Raw genomic sequence first — 24948 nt, 5'->3', positions numbered from 1 at the left:
AAAAAAAAAAAAAAACAGAGTGATGTGTCTCCTTTTACTGTGACGAAGTGCAGAATCTGGAAAGTGTTGAAGCACATGTTATGTGTTTCTCCAGCAGTTTCTTTGATCTTCTAAAATCTGAATGAAACTCCAAGGTTGGTTGGCCTTTTCAGCTGTTCGGATAGACAACGCATGCAAACTGCAGAAAGCCGCTCAAATCAGCACAGGGTTCACTTAGAGTGGATCTGGCTCCTCTCCTAACTGACAGGCGTTCACTGGTTTCCTCCCTTCCTTCACTGTAAACACACTTTTACTGCGTCTCACTCGCACACACAACTCTATTGTGGTGTCTGTTTTCCATCAGGTCCAAATCTTTCTCTTTCTGACAGTGAAACCTCCCCGAGCTGCTGCTAATAGATGGAGCTGATAGAGCTTTCATTCTTGCTGCAGCTTTCAGGGCTGCATGCTGTTTTACTTGGACTGTCCTCCTTCCCTTTATCCTCATTCAGGTGGTGTAAAGAGTGGGAGGAAAACTAGCACTGCAACAGGATTGCAACACTTGGTGCTATTACAACAACTTGTTTTTTAACTAAAATGTGGCCTCATTTTTTAAACCTTATTATTGCAGAAGGAGTATTAATTTGAAGACAAAAGGACAATTGATTTAACAGCCAACCTGCTTTAAAAAATGTGTCATGAAGATTTCTTTGTAATGCCAGAAGTTTCTAAAGTGGATCCAGATTATTTTACATTAAAGACAACAAAACTTATTTTTAATGCACATATCCAAGATCTTGCAGGCTTTTTCCTTCACTGAACTTGCAGGAAAAGTTGTTTTCTGTATCAGAATGTCATAGAGAAGAAGGGAACTTCTTTTTTCAAGGCACAGCATTTATTGTAGAAGTCTAGTGAAGGTTGAAGAGCAGACTTTACCTAAAGTGAACCAGAGTTTGTTTCTCCTGATAATGCCGATCACATTTTCAGTCTAAACACACATCAACGAATCCTGGTCCTGGACCAGGAACCGCTCTCGGACCCATCATTCGAGGTGGTCTCAATCTGAGTACGATCCGCTCCAAGAGCGATATAACTGAACCAAAACGGCCACTATAGCTGGCGTTAAAGACATTAGGAATGAGGAGACCGTTGAGCCGTGGTCAAATGTAGAGCATTGATTGTCGTGTCAGCAAAAAGAAGTAATTGCTCCAACTGATTGCTTGTTAGAGCTTTAATTTTAACACCAAAAATACTGATTACTCACTTTAGCGTCTCGTTATGTGGCACACCAGCGGGTGTTGCTGTTACATCATCCTAAAAGCTCAACTGTAGTTCTTTCACAGAATTCTTTTAAAAACAACACACAATGAGACACAACAACTCCTTACCATGTGGTTGGATACATTTGGGCTCATTAAAACGACTTTTAACATGATACACATTGCTCCTCACTGTTTTCCTGACAATCTATCTGACTCAAACACTTATCTGACTTAACAAACAGTCAAACTCCTCCCTATATACCACTTCTCCCATAGGAAAAGTGTTTCTGGTGTCACAACAAATGAATTTATCCATGTGATGATATTAATAAAGTTCAATTCAATTAGCTCCAATTACCTTGTAGCCGTAGCATCCCCAGTAAAACCGCCATGCAGTATTCCTCCGCTGTACCAAAGCAGCATTAAAAATGTTGAACCTGGCCTTCATACAGATGCTCAAAATCCATCTGCGGAATCAAAAGTTTGAATAAGTGAAAAATCCTGCCAAAGATTTGCAAACTGAAGTACCTCAATTTTTCCTTTGTTGTTTTGCCCTGCCCTAATAATTCCTAGCCAATGACTGAGGAGATCTTTAGTTACGTGATTTTGTTTAGAAGCTTTGGTTCGAAACAATAAAGTCTGCCTGATGGCAATCTGAATACAAACCAAATGCAATCTTCAGGACTCCATGCGAAACAACAGACTTTGCCAGTCTGAATACGCCCTAAGATATCCGTCCATCCATCCATTTTCTCAACCTGCTGTTTTCTTTTTGGGGTCACAGGAGCCTGACCAGGCTGTTCTTGTCAAGGTGGGGTATGCCCTGCAGAGCCACACATACACACACCCAATAGTCACCCAATAGGGAAAATTTAGGCTTAATTCCGAATATTTCCCTTCTCCCTTCCCCTTCATTTGGCTTCTCAAACGGTGAGTTATGAAAAAATAGTGTCTCACATTTCAGACATCACTTTTGTTCAATGACATCACCAATAACCTATGAATCATGAACTGTGGGAAGAAGACCCCAGAGAAAACCCATCCATACCAGGGAGAACATGCAAACTCCACATAGAAGATGTGAGCTCCACAGCTGGGATTTGAACCTTCTCAAAAAGGTTGTTGTGGCATTTTACATATTTTATAAGCTGACACTCTTTTTTAAATTTTTTTTATGGTTTCTTTAGTTTTCAGGGTGGTTTCTCCACTCAGACGACCAGCAAAACTGCAAAAGATGCAGAGAAACCCTTACTTTGGACACATGCAAAAGCAGAGCTTAGACTTTCACTGTTATTCTAATTAAAAAAAAAACAAAACACATTTATCACACAGAACTCACAGGGGATCAAAACTCCCCATTCCTGAACAGGCCTGAATGTTTCCATATAAATCCTCTCTTATCAGGAGCCTCAGAGTCTAACACACTGAATCCTAACACTCACAAACCTCTCATCCGTGTTTGTTAAGCTTCCTTTAAAGACCGACATTGTTGATGGACAACTGTTACCCTAACATGAAATAGAGGAGGTCTTCAATGTTTTACCACTTCAAATGAATGTAATGTTGCTGCAGTTTGTTCAAAAATATTCAACTAACAGCTATAACAAAATACTCAAAATTTGAAATACAGAATAGTCGCCCACCAAAGCTGCTTTGTTCTGAAACTGTCTCTATTTCAGAGTTTGAAAAGTTCCAATTCATGAACAGCTATTTAGTTTGACTCTAACCTGCATTTAAATCTTTCATCACATTTGAAAATCAAAACATATCTGACTTCTCACACAGTTTGATGCAACTAAAGTTTAAAATACGGTTTAGTTTCTATTTGTGCTTTTTACCTGCGGATCACCCTAGAAGTTCCCTCAATCATGGCACTTCATGTGAGTGCATGTGTGTGTGTGCACGGACCACCAAAGCACGAGATCAGGTCTCACATCAGGGCCTCCAGGTTATAAAGACGTACTGTGTGGACGCATCAGCCTTTCCTTGTCCTGCCAGACTTTAAGAGCTAATCTGCATCTTGGAGACTAAACATTCCTACGTCAGCTTCTGTACTAGCAACCAAAGGCCAAGCGCCATTAAGTGTCAAGATACATTGAATCCACTGATCTGCAGATCAAGAGAAAGGCAGCAGGGCAAAGCTGGAGACAGGAGCACATTCATAATAAGCAGATTAGAGCCTAGTTTTGATAGTTTGTTTGCCTGTCAGAGGAGATGTGTCTGCATTGCAGTTTATGTCTGTTTTCATGGTTTGGATAAGCACAGAAATTTGTTTGACAGCTGAAAATTTGTTAAGTCCATAAACAGCATCAGTTTTAGTTGTGAAACAATAAATTATTGAGTTTGAAAGTGATCCGGTCTAGATGGGGGTTTCAGTGACCCCGCCTTCTCAGCATAGCAGGACTTAGAAAAAAACTAATAATACTTCCTTTTAGAGCAAAATACTTCTTGTTCAAAGAGCTCTTGAGGTAAGTGACATGAGCCAATCCATCTTGCTGATGGAGATTAATGTTCATGAGTTGCTCATTAGTGGATTCTTGGTTGAGGGTCAACTAGCTACTTCAGCTGTCTGTCAGACTCTAATAAGACACAGACATTCTTAAACTCCTCGGGGATGATTTAGCTCGAGGTTACGTGGCGTCTGTCTTCTTATGGCACGGATACATTTACAGTTTATTCATCCTTTAAAGAGTAGGATGGTTTTCAGTGACAGATGTTGTGTTTTAAGAGCTAAACTGAGATTTGTGTAAGAAAATGTTTCAGATTTGCATAATTATTGTTTTTTTTAAATAAAGTTCATAAGCTTAAAGGCAATGATAAAGATAAGCTCGGAGGGCTCAGTTTTTTTCATTTCTATAAGGCCACCAGGTTCAATCTTTGGGTAGATTTATGGTATTCTTGCATCTTATAATTTAATCTTCAATTGTTTTAAGCCTGTAAAGCACTTTGCAGCATTAGCATTAGCACCATTAGTTAACAAGGGCGCCGGATGGAAGCGGCCTCTGTTCCGTGCCGTTTTGCGGCGCTTCTGCGTCCAGTGTGAACCAGGCGTAAGGAGCCATAAACAGTAGAAGAGGGAAACTGTTTGGAGGTCTGTGTGCTGCTTTCTACAGCAGAGACTATTGATTATATATTACTGGATTGGCCATCACATGACATGCGGTGTGACATATGTGCCATTACTATGCATTGAGTCTTCCCAAATGATGAAAGCACAAAAGAATCACAAAAGTGGACACAATGTTTTTCAACTTCAAAAACCACGACAACCACGTATTCATCTGGAGAGGAATCAACACAGGATAGCAATGCCATTTTAATAGAGGGAAGTCAAGCTGGAAAGCCTTCAAGTTTGTTCCAATGTGGGAGCTAGCAAGTAGAATGCTAGCTTGGTTAATCGGCAATGTATATATATTTTCATTAATGCTTGATGTTTTGATGTTATAAAGCATGACTGATGTTATTTATGTATGATCAGTACAGAAAGTGATGAAAATTCAAGTTGGCCACATGCTCGTAATATGTGGGGTCAAAATGCAGATTGCTGCATTGTCTGCATGTGTTTTAAAGGGTCACCAAACAGGGAAGTTGGAGGCTGACTCCACCCACTGCCGAAATTTGACAATCCAGTCAAAGGGGCGGGGCTGGGGGGCTGTGGGGGCTGGACTGTTATTATTATTGGAGCTGCAGATCATGACGTCAGACTTCTGAAACTTTCAGACAGAAGTGCGTCACCTGTAAGACTTAAATGTGCAGTTCTTGTACTGTTCACAGATTAATCTTTAAAGATAATAATAAATAATAACACGTTTTGTTTGTTTGGTGCCTTTCTTGGAACCCAAGGGTGCCGGACATAAAATAGTGACAGTAAAAAGAAATAATAAAACAGCATTAAAATTCACAGTAAAATGTGCATTTATAAAATAGCAGACGAGTTATGGGTGGAAATACGCAAGTTGGAGTTTTTAGTTTCTAACTATTTAAATATACCACAACATCAATAATTTTCAATCCAATTCAAGCCATGTTTTCTTCAAATCGGTTAAGAAATGATGGAGCTAGCCCGATTTTTGTAGTGGATGCCTGCCTGTCCTCCACTGGAACATCAGGGTTCTGTCGACGAGACTCAATGCACAGCAATAGGGCCTGTGCGCGTATGTCTCTGTGTATAGCAACAAATACGCAGCAATATATATCAGAAGCAAGGAGCATTGTGTTGAAAGGCTTTTTGAGACTGTCAGAAGTCTGTTAGTATGGAGCAGGTAGGGGGGTTTGTTTCGGGTTTTACAGTCTGATCACATTAAACTGAAAATTCAAGTTTCACTGGCAATTATAAAAACACAAAGCTTTTTGAATTTTTTTGCTATTTATTGTTATGCAGTAACAAACTTTAACTCTATACTTGATGATGCTTGCCCATCCCGATATGGTTTATTACCTGATCCGGATAAACTGGGATTTCCGCTTGTGAAAACACAAATAGAAAGCATCTCCCTTTTTTAAACCGTGGTCTCAACTTAAGAAGTGGTTCTTTGATTTAATCAAAGGTTGGTGCTGCAGGAAATGATGACGTCCTAATGAAAGGTGTCAGCTGAACGCGCCCCACACTGAGGGGACCCATGCTGGATGATGAGGTGTTCTAGCCTCACAGATTAGTGGCTTTTAGGCAAACAGACCTTGAGCCCACACACAACGCACCGTTACAAGAGTCTGAGGAAAACGATTGCATTGTTGAGCATTGTAGATATGCTGGACTGTTCAAAAAGAATGAAGAAACAACGAAAAAATCTTAAAGAAAATCTGTTTGTTTTCAGTCTGAACAACTGTATGACCTTAGCTGATAAATCTGTTTACTGGGCCTTCACTCTGATCAGCCCAAAGAGAAACTCTGTATCTGATTCTTCTAAGTACAACAAGCCATGAGGAGGTGGTGAGGAGAGCAGTGGTGTGGAATTACACTGGCCCCGGGAAGAACGTGGCGAACATTTGGAAGTAATTCCACTCTGGATTTCATGGACTGTGTACAACAATAGCCTTGGTAAGAATTTAAGCCAATGAAAACCAAAAAAAAAGAATTCATGGCAAATGACTCCCGTTTTCCTTCTGTATTCCTGTGGAATGATAAATGATGTATCATTGAATGCCCCTGTGCTAAAATGTACAGTCTAAACATGGAAGGAAGTCAAGCTAAATTTTTGGTTTGATTAAATATTTTTTCTTTTTTTTGTTGAAATTACTTGAAATGACCTGAAATGTTCAGGTCTCTGAAGACTTGTGTGACGTTCCGTGAGGACAGGAGAAAATCCACCCGTTCTAATTCGTCTGCAACCTGAAAATTACTACAAATGTATTATTTGCAGTAAAATTTTTGGTTTGACGAAATATCTTTCACTTTCTGTTTGTTGAAATCTATTCAGACTATAATTTAACAGTCGCCTTTTTTTCTTTTTGCAGTCAGAAAGATGAACATTTAAATTCTGGGCTCATTCATCTTAAAGAATCCTGAACCCAAGATTTAATATTAAGTTGATAGTGCAGAAAACCATTTTCTTTAAGCAAAAAAGGTGAAAAAAGGAGAAATTAGAAGCTAAAAGCAAATACTGTGTTATCATTTTAGTCTAAGAGTGCAGTCACTCAATAAAGTGTTTCTCCGCTTCATTGTCTTATAGTAACCTGTGTAGTTTTGTCAGTGTTTTCTTTAAGAAATCATAGTGAACACATACTGCTCTAAACAAAAGACCAAAAAGTAACTGCCAGTAGTTAAAAGTCAACATTTAGCAAATTAAATTCCAAGTTTTAGGTTGAGTTTTAGAATTTTACGTAAAGGGTTAACATATAAAGCAGGATGTGTTTTTTTCACATCACAGTTAGTGGCAAATAGTCACCACTTCACCTAATCAGTAGTTTGAGTTAGACAGGTTACTGACTGAAATGTTCTTCAAGTGCAGCAGGAAATACGGTATGGCCTACAGGGAAACTGTGATCCAGTGATGTGACAAGTGAAATGAGCTGCCATCTCAGTCTGCAGTGTTCTGAAAACAAACTTGTACGATGTCATGTGATACTAACATGGATATTGCATACATTTTAGCATATGGTAATGCATTAAAGTAAAATATTTCTGAGCTGTTGACAAAATAGTCTACAGTTCTCAATCTTTATGCATGATGGGAAAATATTGATCTGTTTCCGTTAATTGTAACTGTGAACCTTACCAGCCTACATAAATAAAGTGAAAAGTATTCTAAGTATTTAACTGACTTTTGTAGTCCTTTCACTAAAGGATGACATGAGAGCATCAAAACAAAACAGCAGAGTTTGATTGATGGTAACTGAAATTAGTTAAGCACCGCTGATGTTTCAGTTTCACAACTGAACGGCTTTATTTATTCTCACAAAAAGGTCAAACATTTAACTTTATCCAAGTTATGTTTTATAAAAGTTTCTGGTAAAAGTTCATTATAGCCCATGAAAAAGAAACTAAATATTTGATTTGTGAATCTTCAGACATCTAATCCAAATCTAAGAAACACACGCAAAAAAAACGTAAAAAGGTGTCAATCAATCTTCCACACCTGCCTGACCCCTGTCAGGGTCACAGGGTTGCTGGAGCCTATACCAGTTAGGCAAAGGCAGCACTATGAAAAACAGCATATTTTAGCTGTATACAGTCATTCTACCATTAAATAAATTATTTTACACCTGGACTAACCAGAAAGCTAAAAAAAAAGCTGTATCACAGTACGGAAAATGTCAGAATGCTCTTCACAATGTTATCATTCCATAGACATACCACTGCAAGCTCCCCACTAACTCACAAAGAGACCAGAAATGTAAACACTTCTATATCATGCCTTTATTACACCTGTCAATGATGATATGCGTGTACGCTGCTCAAGTGCCAAAACAGATGTCGGCTGAGGCTTTGTGAAAGCTAGTGTAGGAGCACCGCCTCAGGAGAGCTGTTCTCACTCCTGATCCACACAGCTCACAATCATTTGTTCTTTCTAATGGTACCACTTTAGGCATAACAGGAGAAAAGAATACGTATTGAATTTCACTATTTATGATCACTTGTGTCCTGCCACAAGTTAAGAAACCTTAAAGAAACAACATCTCAATCAAGTTCTCTTCCAAAACAGAAGAATAAAAAATACATATAAAATCAGCCCAGACAAGTGAATATTTTATTTTGATTAATTAAATACTGATACAGCTCGCATGTAACGCAAATACATTATTTCTGTCACATGAATTTGTTTCACTGACTGGTCAGTAATCCTAAATCCAAATATCAATCCAAAGTTTGTGCTCTCTCATTCTTTGTTGCCAAGCTTTAAATTTTGTCTAAACAGTGTGCTAGAAAGTAGAAAGTATTTATTTCTGCATTGTCTAAGCCAAACGTGTGTATAGTATCCATCTATGTGCTGTTACAGCAGCAGCATGTGACGTCCCTGTGCTGTTTTGGTTCTCACATATTTATAGAAAGTTGTGGTTGGCTATTAGGTGTAGAGAAAAGCCCCTGTGACTGCTCCGCCAGGACTCATCTCAGCTGTGACTGTGAAGACTGGAGGCCCGTCAGAGTTTTGGCCTCAAGTTTGGAACTTCAAACTTGATGATATCCATCTGTTTTCACCAAGCCGTTCATTTTTCAATCCTGTCACACAAAGTACACACTGTAAAGTTATTACCCTCCAGTGAGGAATAATAACATTAAAAAGATGGGTTTTATTCTTTTCTTTGAGGCTTGTTAACCAACATAAACAGGTCAGACTCGGCTTTGACTATTTCTCTTGACGTAAATCCTCCGCAAACTAACATTTTCTCTCACTGTAGCAAACCTCTTCGTCAAACATCATGGAACAACTAAAACGTTTCATTTATTCTTGATTAAATTTCCTGTGATAAATGTAAAAAACTCACTGTATACTCCAATACAAGAACAGCCTTGTTCTATGTTTGGCTGTGACAACTCAGAGCTGTCAAGGAAAATGTGCTGGACTCCTACTGCTGTTTCTGATGAAATAAATATCTATTTTGGGGAAATGTGCTTGTTGCGTATTGTGTGTGCAACACATACATCTCCAGCTAGTTTCTTGCGCTTTTTAATCTCCAAAAACACAATTAAAGGTTAAGAATATTTCCTCAACTGTACCATAATTCAAAGACACGGGTGTTTTAGTTTGTTTTATACATTTCTGAGACCTACTTCATCAAACATTCTGCTTGAACTGTACATCATTTCATGCCAGTCATCTGCCTCCTGGTGGTTTTACAAAGTTGACCAAATTATTGTAGCTTTTTCAAAATGTATCAAACATGATATAAACAAATATACACTCTCTGGCCACTTTATTTGGTACACCTGTCCAACTACTCATTACATTTCTAATCAGCCAATCACATGGCAACATCTCGTGTGTTTAAGCATGTAGACATGGTCAAGACGATCTGCTGCAGTTCAAACCCAGCATCAGAATGAGGATGAAAGGTGATTGAGGGGACGTTGAACGTGTTATGGTTGTTGGTGTCAGATGGGAAGTTATGAGTATTTGAGTTGGATTTTGAGCACTGTGATCTCTAGGGTTTACAGAGAATCCAAGGATTCAAAGGGTTTATTGTAATCTGCACAGTAAGGAAACACGTTACCCTGTACAATGAAATTCTTACTTTGCAGCTCACTCTGAATGCCATAAAAAACAAGGTTGATAAAAATATAAAAGGAAGATAAAGGATCTCTACAGGATGACTAAAAGAGCATAGTAGCTAAATTATAATACCAAATATAAGAAATAAACAATAAACTTTACATATGTAAATGACTGAAGGTGTTTACTAGTCAGCTGTTGTACAAATTTTACTGAGTACATTACTGTGCAAATGAGGCTGACATGAGCTAGATAGTGGGGTACATGTGGAGTTGTTGAATATTAAGGTGCAATAATAATGAAAAATAATCCAATAATGATAAATAATCCACTCTATTGTTGTAGACTCTTGTTAGCTGTTAAGGGGTGATAGCAGAGGGAAAGAAGGAGTTCCTGAGTCTGCTGGTCCTGAATTTTACAGTCCTGTACCTCCGGCCCGGGAGAAGGAGAGTGAACAGACCTCGTTGGGGGTGCGTGAGGTCCTTGATGATGGAAGCAGCTCTCCTCAAAACCCTGCACTTGTAGATGATTGAAGATGAGGTAGTTTCCTTTTTCTGTTTTTGATTTATTGGGGGCCAAGTGAAAACTCTTAATATCAAAAAAGGCCATTAAAATTCAAGTTTAATACAAAAGAAATGTTTTCAATTTGTTTCTTTGGGGTAAATTCAGGTAAAAAACAAACAAAAAGCAAACAAAAAAAAAAACAGCCACACTACATTTTTTACAGTACATATCAGCTCAAACATTATTTAACCTTAAAAAAATCTGTTTATAATACCAATTCAGTCCTGCTGATCAAAATTTTAGTTTAGAAACATCTATTTAACCAATACTGACATCCACTAAGGTTTTACAACAGCAGCAATCGCACAAACCTCCTCCACTTAAACTTTAAGGACCCCACCTCAGTCTCCCAGTTAAAAATAATATTTCATTGTAAATTTCAGTGTCTTGGACTGTTCTGATGACTCTTTAAGACCATAAAAGGATAAACTGGAAGTAGTTTAAATGTATTTTTAACATCTACCTGAAGTGTTTTGTAAAATTTTACGACTTCACATTTGACTTCCCTTTCAGTTCTTTACATGAGTTATCTCCTCTGCATTAGACCGTGAAGAATTTGATACTTTAAAAGCACTTCTCCGTCTGCTGTGTAGTGGACACTGGTAGCTAGTCTGCCGCCTTCTCAACATTCCTAAAAGCTAAAGCACATTTTTTCGGACTGTCACAGAAAATACAATGGGTCATAAATTTTTGTTACCCTCACAGAATGTCTTATATTTTACAACAGTATCTGAGTTTAAGCTGCATGTTCAAATATTAGAATTATGCTTAATTGAATTTTGGGTAATTTAAGTGTATTCATGTGTTATTCAGCATTAAAAAATCTGTGCTACCACAGACTTGAGTCTGTTTTGACCCGGCTTTACACAGTTTTCTGGCTTAGACAGGACCGCATGCCTCTGAATGTGATTTGCTTCCCACACCAAAAGAATGTTTCAAATGGCAGGAAGTGTGCAAAAGCAAATGAATGGAAAGCCTGGCTCCAGAGACAAAAACCCATCTAATACCCAGATGGGTTCATCCAGTTTTTGCCTACTATTTCTTTTGCAGGGATTTCTTCCTGGAACTTTGTCTTCTTTTTCCTGCTATAAGTCAGTTTTGCTGGATTTGTCAAGTTTCAATGTTAAGTCAATGTACAGACGCAAATTGAGGTCCAGCGGCGTGATTTGGGCATCAGCTGGGGCTCGTCAAGACTTTAAAAATCTGAGGTTTGGTGCAGCGTGTCGACCAATCAAGGACTCAGTTTTTGGCATGTGACATTTTCACAGAATCGATCAGCTGTTTTAAAAAAATCCAATATAGCCGAGGGTTTTTTTCTTAACTTCCATCTATTTTCTTAACCTGTTGGGGCCCGGGGTTGCTGGAGACTGTTCCAGCCACTGTTGGCCGAAGGTGGGATACATCCTGGACAGGTCACCAGCATTTCACAGAGGCCATGGAGCACACTATGCTAGTCAGCCCACTTGGTGGACAGTGTAGTGAACTTTGCTGTCCAGGGGCCGGCAGAGCTACCCAGCTCTGGAGTGTTGAGCATAGTGAGCTCCAGTGGTTGGCGGTTTGTTGCCTGGCAGATGGGGAGCAGCCGCAGGTACTGTTGTAGCGGGCACAATCACTCCAGCCCCATGAGTTTATAATGTTTTTCCTTTTTTTCATCGAGACCATAACATACGTTTTATTTTTCCCCTCTCGGGTTAATGTGGGACAGAAATTCTTCAGACTGGGCCACAGACAGACTGTTACAATGACCGTCATCCAGGCGTAGCTCCCGCTGCAGGAGTGAAGTACACCGCACCGAGAGAGACTCTGGAGGATCTAGTGAACTCAGACATGGCGATGTGCTTGCTGGCGTCTCTGTAAAGCTCTCCAAAACATATAAACCCCAAGCTACTCGCTTAACATCATCCATGTTTTCCATGATGTGGCAACGAATGAAGTCCAGAAAAACTTTAGTGGTTGCTCCTTCAACATGCGGCTGGGACGTCAAGGACATCTTAGGGCCGTCATCAAGCAATTATATGATGTTCAGCGAAAGAGGGACAGCTAATGCGAATTTAGATCCAGCTAAACAAGGCTAATCAAAGCTAGTAGATCTATCTTAACTCTTCTTATCAAAGCCAGTAGATCCAGCTAAACTATTCTAATCACAGCCAGTAGATCCAGCTAGATTATTCTAATCAAAGCCAGTAGATCCAGCTAAACTATGCTAGCTTTGATCCAAACAGAAGTCCCTACTGTCTCTCTGAGAAAACCTTCTGCAGATGTCTGCAGTGGGTTGCAGAAGAAGAGTGGCCCAAGAAAAGGCCCATTCAGGGAATATTTTGAATATGTGTTGTGTTGTCAAAGTCTTAGCGACCCATAAAGTGGGAGGTAGAGGTGGGGGGAAGGAGAAGTGCATCGTTTTTGGAGAATCACACTGCACAAAGAGACGAGGGTGTGAACGGAGGGGAAAATGAAGAGACTGGAAGGAATTGTGCTTCATTTTCAAATACAAAGGCTTTGTGTTTGTATAAAAAATACTGGCCTGATGTTTTCTTACTGCATTGACAAATTCTTTGGAAAAAAGAGCCACACCTTCCACTCCAACCACATCTTTCAGTCCAACCACACCTTTCACTTCTGTCAGATAAAGAGGGTTTTTTCTTTGCTGAATGAACAATGGTAGTAGTGCTTATGTGGGTTTACACAGAGCAGAGTCAGGAATAATCACCTGCTTGTCTGGATCACATGGTTGTCCTCATTTTCTGCTATTCTCTCCAGTGGAAGAATGGAGGTCTTTTGTCTCCTTTCAGCCTTCTGCTGTGTCTCCTTACTTTAACTGATGGTCATCTTTTCTCTTACAATGACAGACTTGTGTTTGCTCAGGCTGCAGCGGGATCAGAGTTATTGATCAGCACCTCATGTTCCTATTCAATTTTCTTTCTCCTCTTATTGGCCCTGTCAGTTTCTTTGCTTTTGGAAATGTATCCTAAGGGGAACTATTTTTAACACCAGAAGCTTGAATTCTTTCAGACTGACTAGCAAGGAGGAAATCCTTTTATGATCAAAGTCTGTTTTTCTTGTTTTAGTTCATGGTTGCAGAATGTGTAATGCAATTCATTTTACGATGGAAATCCAGCAGAAGCAAAGGAGACAAGAACGTTTCAACTTGCAGTTTCATCACTTAACTATCATACCATAAGGCCTTCAGCGATGTGTATTCGTCCAGTGGTAAAGCCACACACAGCTGGATGTGAAGCTGTGGTTGAGAGTGCATTGCAGTGCAGAACTTAAGTTCAGTGAGTTTTGAAGTTACTGAAAACCCTTTGATCATCAAGTTTTCATTGCATTTCCCTAAACTCCCATACAAGTGATCTCCTATCAGAAGATTAAAGGGATTTGAGAAAAGCAGAGTTGGTCAATAACTGGAAAAGGTTTGATATTTTCAGACTCCAAAACCTGAAAAAATACAGTCATGCAAATAATTGGCACATTATTGTTATCAGCAGGTAATTTAAAAGAAAGTCTCTGCAAATAAGTCTTGCTGATAGTTTTACTTTGACCATAAAACCACAATGACCATTCAAAGTGCCTCCAAAATACTTTTACTTAAATGCTTTTTTGTTGTTTTTTTTTAAACTTGTCTGTTTATTTGCCTCTTATGTTTTTTTTTGTACACATCCGAGAAGAGTTGAATGTTGCACTGACATTTATTCAGAATCTCCAAGAAATGTCTGCAAAAAAAGCACTACTTCAATCAAAGTGTAGAGTGAACACATTAAAGAGAACTGGAGTAAGATGAGGGACAAAAACATTCTAATTTGAACCTCACCGCCTTGTGTTATTTGCTGCTTCTGCTTCGTATGGCAGCCATTCTTAATTTGCTAAATGCTGATTTATTTTTTATTTTTTATAATGTGTTACTATTATATTAATACATCAAAACAATGTAAACTACAATATTATTTAAGAGTAATAACTAAATTTTTAATTATTGGTAAATCAAAACTGTGCTTCACTGTCAAGATCATGTTTTGCTTTGGATAAAAGCAAAATATTTGTCAAGTATTATGTTCAATTATAATAATAGGAATGTATTAAATACATTTTTTTTTTATTTTTCCATAAATTACAAATTTTCTTTCACAACTTTAAAGCAAAAACACTAAAAAAGCCAAATATTATATCTCATATACAATTCGGAGCTGTAGGTGAAGTGCATACACATCATCCATACAGTCTGCATGCAATTAAAATGTTCAGATTTTTGGCTTAGAACGCCGTAAAACAACTTTTTGGGCTTCCAGAAACAGAATTGGAGCCACTTCCTGGAAATTAAAATTGTAAAACATTAATTAAATGAAGTTCCTAATACCTAGCATTCTTTTCCAATAGGCTATTAACGTCAATGAGCCATGCAGCAAACGTCTTTTATGAATTTGTCAGCTGTACAGATGCTGTTTTAATCCCTAGTTACTGGAAACATTTTTCTTTTCCTTTTCCGCTTGTAGAAGCCAGAGAAACTTCCCAGGTTTAATGAAATGATGCCTAAAATGTTACAACAGCTGGTTTGGCAGCAAGACTCAGTGTTCAAAGTTTGGAAAGATGATTTTCTGTGAATATGCTTCTTCATCTTTTAAGTAAGCATTCCGTCATAATGAATCTGTGCTTTTTACTGCTCAGGTTGTGTCTGTGAAACTCTTCTGCATTTGCTAACTGGAAGTTTTAGACACTTGGATATTAATCCAGCTGTGAAGGGACAATTTGTAACTGAGATTTTGTGTAGAACCACAAAACTAGTGGAACTAACATGATCAACAATTACAGCAGGAAGTTGATTGTGTTATAAAATGTCTGATGGACAGATTGAGACACTTTTACACGGCCGTTGTCATCTGTCATGGTGGCTAATCATAGTCATTCCATTTTAAATCCAGCACATTGCAGCTGTCCAACAGCTCTGCATATGTGAGAAAGTAATTAGTTCTACAGTAACAACACTGACTCAGTGACAGGTAGGGCTGACTGAGGACTGAAACAAGTCATATAAACTAATTCCCTTACATCTTCTCATGTCAGGATAAAAGGAAGCATCCTTTGAAATGTTCCAGGTTTCATATCTGTGTAAAAACAACATTGAAGTAAAAACATAAGAATATTACAGTACTTCCAAAACTAAAAATTCTGGTGCAGAGTGAGACTGAAACATGATGACTAACTGTACTCGAGTGTCTGATCACAGTGTTAGTGCTTTTGTAAATGATGAGTACTTGCTTTGAAGTCTGATCATCTTTTGATCTATTGTAAAATGATTCCCAGCGTTTTTTAAAATTATGATTTCACAATTTTTAGCCAAAAAAAAAAATCTGTATTATTTTCTGCAGAGCGGCAGGAGTTCATTAGTTTGCCTCTGAGTTGTGGGTGGAACCGTTGGCATAACTCCACCTCCACTTCCCATCACCCATCTATTTACATGCTCTCCCTCTAGCTTAAAGTCCCAAAGAACCCCAATAAGACATTACCGGTGCATCAAAAATGACGAGCATTAATGGGGTTATCCAGTCGTACAGTTTTGATCCAGATACCAGTTCGGACGAGGAAAACAAAGACGTTCATGGATCTATTTGTCTCCAAGTAGATGCATCAGAATGGAGCAGAGCAAGGATCTCATGGCCCACCCAACGTGTTTTCTGTGTAACTAATACAATATTTTTTGAACAGCTTTTTCCTATTTCTACTTGTGATTCATAACGATTTGAATCAAGAAATATTGAGAAATGATACCCACCCATCCAACCATTTTCTTAACCCACTACATCCCTTTTGGGTTCACGGAGTGGCCGGAGCCTGTCCTGGCTACTGCTGGGCGAAGGTGAGGCACACCCTGGATAGGTCACCAGTCTGTTACAGAGCTCAAAATCCCTCTCATACTCACTCATATCTATAGACACTTTAGAGTAACCAAACTATGAAGTATGTTCTTGGACTGTGTGAGCATGCACAGTGAGAACATGCAAGAGAACATGCAAACTCCACACATGGAAGGGTCCACGTGAGATTTGAACAAGGCCCTTCTGACTGTGAGGTGAGCACTAACCGCTGCGCCACCATGAAGCTCCAGAAATGCAATTTAGAGCTTAATTTTCTTAATATATGTCCTTCATCATCAGAAAAAAATTTACAAGAACATACTAAAAATACCAAAAACACAATTTTCATTGGAGTGGTTCTTTAAAAGGAGTTTTTTTCTCTGTCTACTCAAAAAAACAATTTTCTATTTCATGTAAAACACTGGTGTTTATTTTTAAAATTCTTTAGGGTTTCAAAAATTACTTACAATAAACTTTTATTTATTTTTACACACCAGCTGGCGTTCATTTGTGGCATTTTTTCACCCAAAAAAATTAGATGCGAGTAAATCAGCTACTGATTTCTCTGATGTTAGAAGATTATTCTTCTGTGTGAGTCCCTGATTGATGTGGGATCTAATAAATCCAAATGAGACCTTTCATATTTTGACTTGAGTTTGGGTTTCATTCCAGGAGAAAATCTTCTGCTCCTGTTTTTTAGAGACAACTAGCTATAAAAAGTTTTTGTCATTTCTTATTTCAAGTTCTGAAAGTTAAAAGGCATCTCACTTATCACGAATGTGACATTATCTCTACTTTTAAATGTTTTTTTCTGTGTTTGTTGTGGTTCTTGAAATGTGTGCTGCTCAGTTGAAGGGAGGATGAAAGTCCTTCATTTAGGTTGAAGAATGGGGACTGCTGGGGTTTTGAGTGGATCCAGGTCAAAAATGGCAGGCTGCTATCTCTGTTGGTCTCAGAGTGCACGTTGGGGTCATGGTGTGGAAAGCTGCTTTTCATCCTGAAGGCCTTCAGCAGCTGTCCCTGTGTGCTATGCTGCAGCAGCTCGGTACTTTGCTCATCCCTCATCTTTTCTTCTCAAGACTTGACAGCTTACACGATCGTCTCTAACTTTCAAGATTATTATAGAAAAGGAATAATTATCAGAACATTATAAGAAAATCTAGCAACAGTTTTAAAGATAAAATATTGTTTGGAGAACTAAGACATTATGAAGAACGGCCTCTCTTCAGCTGTCTTAGTGCCCTCATCTTCAAGAACAGAAATGCCAGGTGCACTGTCAAAAAAGTAGATTGGCAAAAAAGAGAGAATTTGGGGTGTAAGGAGCAACAGAAAGGTGAGTCCAGAGTGTTTTTAGTAACCCTCAGGGTGACAGAGATTTGGAAGTACTGCGAGGCTCCTTGTCTCATTTGATCCATCACTTGAAGTTGTTTTGTGGTGGGGTCAGCCTCTGCTCTGCTAAGCTGCTGTTTTCTCTGCTGAGTCCCTTCTTTTTTCTTCAGATGAACACAATCGTTTTCTTTGCACTTCTTATGTACTTCTACATCTCAAATCATTTTAATTTGCTACTCTGAGACTTAAGGTGTTAATTTTCTTCTTTGAATTTCAGCTGCTACCATTCGTGGTTGGCAGTGAATCATGTTCTTATATCTAGTCCTCTCCTCTGTATCCTCCCTGCTCACACAAACCACCCCTGTGTCTTTTTTACAGCATCCAAAAACCTCCTCTTTGGTCTTCTTACAGGCCTCTTTGCTCAATCTTCCTACCTCAGCAACCCTGTTCCCAACATAATCACTGTCCTTCCTCTCGACGTGTCCAAATCATCTCAGTCTACTTCCCTGGGTTTACCTCCAAAACAGCTGTTCTTCTGATGGATTCATTCCTGATCCTATCCATCCTGGTCACTCCCAAAGAGAACCTCAATATCTTCTTTTCTGCTTGCCTCTTCACCTCTTTCCTTCACTCTCTTTTGTTCCTGTTAACTTTTTAGTTCTTGAAGTCCTTCTTCACCTTTGTTCCCTGTAACCTCACCGTTCCACTTGAGTTCATCTTATTCACAGATAGATATTCGGTCTTGCCTCTTCATCTTCATACCTCTTCTTCCTAGAGCAAACATCCAGATGTTCCTGCACCTGCTCCCTGCTCTTTCTACAGATCACAGTGTCATCTGCATACATCATGATCCACAGGGATTCCTGTTTAATCTCATCTGTCATTCTGTCCATCACCACAGAAACAAGAAGGAGTTCTGAGCTGATCCTTACTGATCCTACTTCTTTACAGAGTATAAACCTCAGTTCCTCTCTCTGTATCCTGTTATAGACGTTCTTTAGATGTACAAAGACACAATAGAGTTTCTTCTGAACTTCTCTGTTCTTCTCTAGCAGCTTTATCAAAGCAAATATAGCATCTGTGGTTTTCTTTCTCTCCATAACAAACTGTTGTGCACAAATGCTCCCTTCTAAGTTTACTTCTGCTGAGCTTTCCCTTACCTCCAGTGTGTGACTCCTTGTTTTTGGACACACCCATTCTGAGGTGTAGGACAGAAACTGAATAGACTATAGTTTGGGGTTAGAAGAATGATTAAAAAAAAAAAATCCAAAAATAAAAATCGGAGTGAGTCCTGAAGCAGACAGCTGTCACAAAAAAGGGAAATTGAGATGTTTTTTTCTTTTTAAAAAATCTGTGCAATCCGTGCATTAGTTTGTATTAGCCTGTGATGTGTGTTAAGGCAGTGAATCAATCTTCTCAAAGCTCTGCTGGATCCTCCAGTTTCAGGTCCCTGACCTGGAATTCTTGGCTGGAAGGTAAAAAGAAAAAAACAAACTTTGACTGTTGGGGTCAATAATACTGAAGGCAATAACAATGTTTAGAGTTTTAGGACGTCCAGACAAATGTCTGTGACCTAGTGACATTTGTGCGACTTCTAAACATCTTTGCAGTGGAAAGCTAAAAAAATAAAAATAAAAACAGGGAATAGGACTTTAGAAGAAATTAAAAAGAGTTCTGATTAGAATTCAGAGGACTGTCTACCAGATACTGAATGAGGAAAAAAACAGACAGATTCAGGTGTGGTTTCCCAACAATTCAACACAATGCTGACCAATCCCAGAGGCTTTTTGGGGGGATTACTCCCTTCAACAGACAAGGGTGTAAAGAGTTTGGTGTGAAATTAGATGACAGGCCCACAGAGAACCCCGCTGAACACCTTTAACACTAAGTGTAACAGAAACTTTGAGCCATATCTCCTTCTTTTATAATTGTCATGTTTGATCAGCAGAACAAGAAACACAAATTCACACAGAATCAAAGCTTTCTGAATCAACTGGAAAGTGGTCCTTCATGATACTTCGCTTTATACACCAAAGCAGCAAAACAGCAAAATACATCCTTCAGTTTTTGTAAAAGGGAAGAAGAAAAGATTTTATAAAAGAAAAAAGTAAAAAAAAAACGATATATATATATATATTATTTTTAAATAAACTTTTTGCAAAATGCCTGTTGTATTCAAAAATAAAAATAAAAAAATAGGATCCCTAATAGGGAGGAAATTATTCCCTTTCCCCACAATTTGATTCAAACCTCAATGTTGGGTCTTGGTTTTGTCTCATATATGATTTATGTATTTTGAAACAACAAAAATAAAATAAAAATAAAAACTTTTTTTGCCAATAAGCAAGTAAATCCTTCTTAAATGCATCAGTTTGACCCTTTTAATGTAAACACAGTGTGCAGTAGAGATGCAACAATTCATTTTCCCCCTGAATGGTGCACCATACACATGGTTTGGTTGAACTAAGAGTCGTGGCGTCCATATCCCTTTGAACCCAAAAATTCCACCTGTGGAAAGTGTCAGTTGGCTTTCAGGGACTACAGAGAGCAGTAAACAGACCTCGTGCCCCCCAGCGCTCTCCCTGAAAATACATTTAAAAAAGCTTACAAAGAAACAATAAACTTCAGAAAAGGGGGTTTCGGCCCTGCCTAATCAATTAGAAGAGATGCATAGCTTACCTCTTTGAGCAAACATTCCTGACTCGGGGGGATCTGCCATGTTTGCCATGTGTGACCTCCGATGCTCGTTTAACGGGAGTCATGTGGCTATGGCACTGACCAATCAGCTGCACAGCTTGTGCACACACAAACACGCAGACCACTCCACAAATGTCTATATTTTAAATAACGCTGTACATTCTTTCAGTCCCCCAATATTCTGTTTGTGTTTAAGTATCCCAATAAATAATCCAAAAGAGTCAAAGTGTCAAACAGATGTTGGTGTTTACATGCTTGACTTCCAGTTACACATTTTGGATTTGCATGGTTCCCTCTGTGGTTCCTCATGTAAAGTCTGTTATCCCAGTGCTTTTATTTGACACTTTTATGCCCTTCTCCTCGTCTCACTGCATTTTTAAGTTTACATTTCACAGCCACCTGTAGAGATTAAGTTTAGAAATGTATTCGACCTTGGAAAAATATGGGTTTTCGAGAACATTTTTCACAAATAATGAGGATTTAACAGTCACTGGTGCATGAATATAAGGTGCTACCCCCATACATTTCAAGGTGGATGCTGCAGCTGGACCTCCCACATTCAGATAATCTCTTTAATCCTGGGATTTTCCTGCAGCAAAAGCGTGAAAAAAAGAGGAGTGGTATGAAGGAGGTGATATTAGGATACATTCATGTTTTGAGAACCTCAAAGGTCAAAATCCTTGAAGAGGCCCTCAGCTTAGCACTGCGGTGTGAGGTGTCAGGATCAAGTTCTGATCTGTAGAACTTGAAATGGCTAAAAAAAAACAACTGAACCTCATAAAACCTTTAAGGTTGAAACGATAGCTGTTAAATCTTGGAAAAAGATTAATTAAAGTGAGTTTTCTGTGCTTTTCTGCCCCACAAGAAAACATCAAGACATGAATCAGAGAGAGAGTTGAGAGTAAAAGACTGTTTTCATACAAACTCAAGCCTGCACTTTTTCTGTCTTCCAGGGGTCTGTTCATCACGATTCATGACCGCGGCCACATTGGTTCGATTCTTCAAAACTGGCCAGAAAAGGACATTAAGGTAAATATAGTCTTTTCAATCAATCTCATTGGAGGAGAAAGAACAGGCACAAACACGACTCAGACTTGAATCGACTCATCTAAATTTGGACTAATGACTGTCGTCCACAAATGAAATGTTAGACGTTTTTTAGGGTTTATGTTTTTTTTTTCAGGTCACCAAAACCTTTTAAAGTTGTCCCATTATTGTTCTTTCTGATTTATGAAAATTAAAATTCAAAACATTAATTCTAAGATATTTACATCAATGTCTGGTCTTCACAAAGTAGAATTCAACCAGTCATCACACTTTGTATTGTTCCGTCATACTTCCATACATGATCTATTGTGTTGAGGTGTGTAACGTACAAAACAACTGTAAACTATGTTTCTTTAAAAAAAAAAAAAAAAATGCACCAAGGAAATAATTACCGGATCATCCTATAAAGAGCCGACCAACTCACTGTTTAACGAAATAAAATTTAGAAAATTTGAAGATTTGTTTTCAAAATAATTCAAATCACATTCAAAATAAAAGATTACCAACTACGAAAGGGAATTCAAAGACTTTTCTAATTAACAGGGATGTCAAACTCAATCGCACGCCAGGCCAAAATCCAAAACACAGCCTAGGTCGCGGGCCGAACAGGATAAACATTTATTGAACACTTTAAAACTACATTTTAAAAACTTTAAAACCGCAACTTTTTAACATTACTATAAATAATAAAAAGGCAGGAATATTATTTCAGAATAAATCAACTTAAATAACTTTAAATATTTAATCTCTATAAAAATATATTTTGTCAAAATTATACAAGATAGAAATAAGCGCAAAATAACATTGATCCATTAATGACAATAAAGTGATCTGGAGGGACGGATAGAATTATTCTTTGGTCTTTGACCTTGACACGTGTGATTTAAGAGATAATAAATACAGTCTGAGAGGATCCACAATGTTTATGAAACTAGTAAACAAATACTAAACTTCACTATATCTCCACAAGAGGAGTTTAGATACAATAAAAATCCTAAAAGGTGATAAAATAAAATCATATAAAGAAATCAACAAAACGAATTGATATGAACTCTTTTTTTTTAAACTTTTACCACAATTGATTGTTTCCAGTGAGGACTTTGTGTTTATTTCTGTTTACATTTAAGTTTGGATAGAATTGTAAAAACAGGTTTGGACCCCAAAAGTTGTAAATATTTATCCAAATCCTTTTTTCAAACATCAAATAATGTCATTCATCGTTATACTTCTGTTTAAGAAGGTTTTATTGTTTTTGTTTCATTAGTTAAAAATAAAGAATCCACTTGTTGTTAAAAGTTCCACCACAAATCTAACTATTAAAGCACCTGAAAGAGGAGACAGTTTGGTGATGAAATAAACTTTTCCAAAGTAGTTTTTATCTTCCAAAGCATCCTTTGAACAAGAAGTGTCAGAGAAGACCTCAGAGCAGTCGGCCTCCTTCATCAATGTGTTCAGTCTGTGTCTTTTTTCTCCACTTCTCTTGAGCTTCTCGTGAGATTTTGTTGCAGCAGTACATTTCTCAAACACCCAAACCCTGTTCCTTAATCCAGTGTGTAGAGCAAATATGTACAGGTCCTAATCTCGCCATCCTTCGGCTTAATGACGACACTGGCAGACATTCTTGGCATGTCAGATGTACCTGCTGCCTCAGCCACCTGTTCATAGCTGTCAACAGCAGAGCATTTACCTCCGAGCTGAAAAGCTGCTGCTGCTGCTTACTTGTGCTCTGAACAGAACTTAACCTTCTGAACCCAGTTTTGAAACATTTAGATGGAAAAAGGCAGAGGGAGAAAAGTAGCAGTGAAACTGGAAAAAAATGATGAAAAGCATTGACAGAAAATTTATAGGAAGAGACAGAAACATTTTCTATTTTAGGATTCGAGTGTGATTTAATCTTCCAGTTAAAAACTAATTACCTGAGCTTGTCAGAGTGCAGCTGTCAAATGTGCCAGAGTTACCTGCGTCATAGCAAATAATTTAATATTTAACTCTTAGTCTGCTAACATTTATGCTGTTAAATCATCCCAAAGGAGGACTTTGGTTTGAAATACTGCAGAACCTGAACAGTGTCAGAGGAAAAACCTGTAAAATGTGGAAGAAAGCATGAAATAATGTCATTTTTTTGACATTTCCTCACAAAAGTTCAGTTCTGACGGCTGTGCGGTTGACAGGCTGTGTGTGTGACTGACGGAGAGCGGATCCTGGGGCTCGGAGACCTGGGCTGCCATGGGATGGGCATCCCAGTGGGCAAGCTGGCCCTGTACACGGCCTGCGGAGGCATGCCGCCGCAGCAGTGCCTGCCTGTCATGCTGGATGTGGGCACAGATAATGAGGTAAGAACCGACCTTCAGCATTCAGTCAGTCAAGAAAACAGCCGCTTTATTGGTTGTGCATGAGCCAAGTTTTAAGTTTATTTTATAAGTTTCATTTAGAAGTTATTCATAGTGTGTGGGGTCATGGGTTGCATGTGTTAATGGGGGGGGGGGGGGGAAGGGTGTGTTGGCATTTTACTGTGTATGTTTTTTGTTTTATTTAAATGTAAAGTGCTTCCGGTTACGCAAAGTATTTTTAAAATAAAGTTTGATTTATTGACTGACTGAAATTCATTAAAAGTGAAGAGGTACATTTGTAGTTAATGCAGTATATTACCAATTTTTTATTTTGACTTCTGGAAAAAAATTAACTTTTATTAACTTTTATGCAAAATGTTTGTTGATCGTTTCATATGTGAATTTAGTTGTTATTAAAAGATTCAGTTATTTAAGTCACACCATCATTTTTGCCAGGTAATTTTTACCCGATATTATATACCCAATAATATAACCTTAATATACTCAATAAAATGTGTTTGTAGTTACCTTTTATTTTAAACCGTGGTTTTTGTATCAAAATGGAAAATAAAAAGAAAGATCATAAAAACAAGCTTAAAAATTATTTTAAAAATTAGGAATTTGAAGAAAAAAATCCATATATATATATTTATAGCAAAATGGAAAAATAAAAACATAGAAAGATCCTAAAAACGCTATAAATTTCTGAAAAATTAGGAATTTTAGAAGAAAAAATATCCTAAAAAATAAAAACATTAATACTGGAGACTTGGTCTTTGGTTCACCCACAGATGGGTCATGTGAGACTTTAAAGAGGGACCTGTGACACTCAGAAAAATACAACATATTGAAAATCATGTAAATACTTAAGCTTTGGTGAAAATCACCCAGCGATAGTGCTCCAGGGTTAAGATACTTTTAATTCTATCTCTCGTTTAGTTTGATTTTTGGCACAGAAGGACAATTTTAAAAAAAGTTATGACTTAAACAACAACTTCTGAATGGTACATTTATGAAAACCTGAAAGATCTGTGCAGGAAACACATTTAACATGTTTTATCTTTTCAACAGTTAACATGATCAACGTAATTCCAGTGGATTGTGAAGAACAAAAAAGCGGCGCGAGGCGCTTTTTTGTTCTTCACAATCCACTGGAATTACGTTGATCGTGCAAACAATAAAAAAATGACAGTAAATCAAAGACCCTAAACACTGGAGCTCTGGTGTTAAAGGGTTAAATTGCCGTTCT

At 38.0% G+C, this 24948-nt stretch overlaps 1 protein-coding gene across 1 annotated transcript in view; it reads left to right on the top strand.

Annotated features, from left to right (window-relative positions):
• The window catches only part of me1 (malic enzyme 1, NADP(+)-dependent, cytosolic), an 81239-nt gene that overhangs the window by 27846 nt on the left and 28445 nt on the right, over nucleotides 1–24948 (top strand). The window contains exons 4-5 of the mRNA XM_024268224.1: nucleotides 21276–21351; nucleotides 23541–23702. Coding sequence (XP_024123992.1) covers nucleotides 21276–21351; nucleotides 23541–23702 — 238 coding nt within the window. The remainder of the gene's footprint in view (nucleotides 1–21275; nucleotides 21352–23540; nucleotides 23703–24948) is intronic.

The sequence above is a fragment of the Oryzias melastigma genome, linkage group LG16, assembly GCF_002922805.2.
Source record: "Oryzias melastigma strain HK-1 linkage group LG16, ASM292280v2, whole genome shotgun sequence".
Classification (NCBI taxonomy): domain Eukaryota; kingdom Metazoa; phylum Chordata; class Actinopteri; order Beloniformes; family Adrianichthyidae; genus Oryzias; species Oryzias melastigma.
This window is presented reverse-complemented; position numbering and strand designations above follow the sequence as displayed.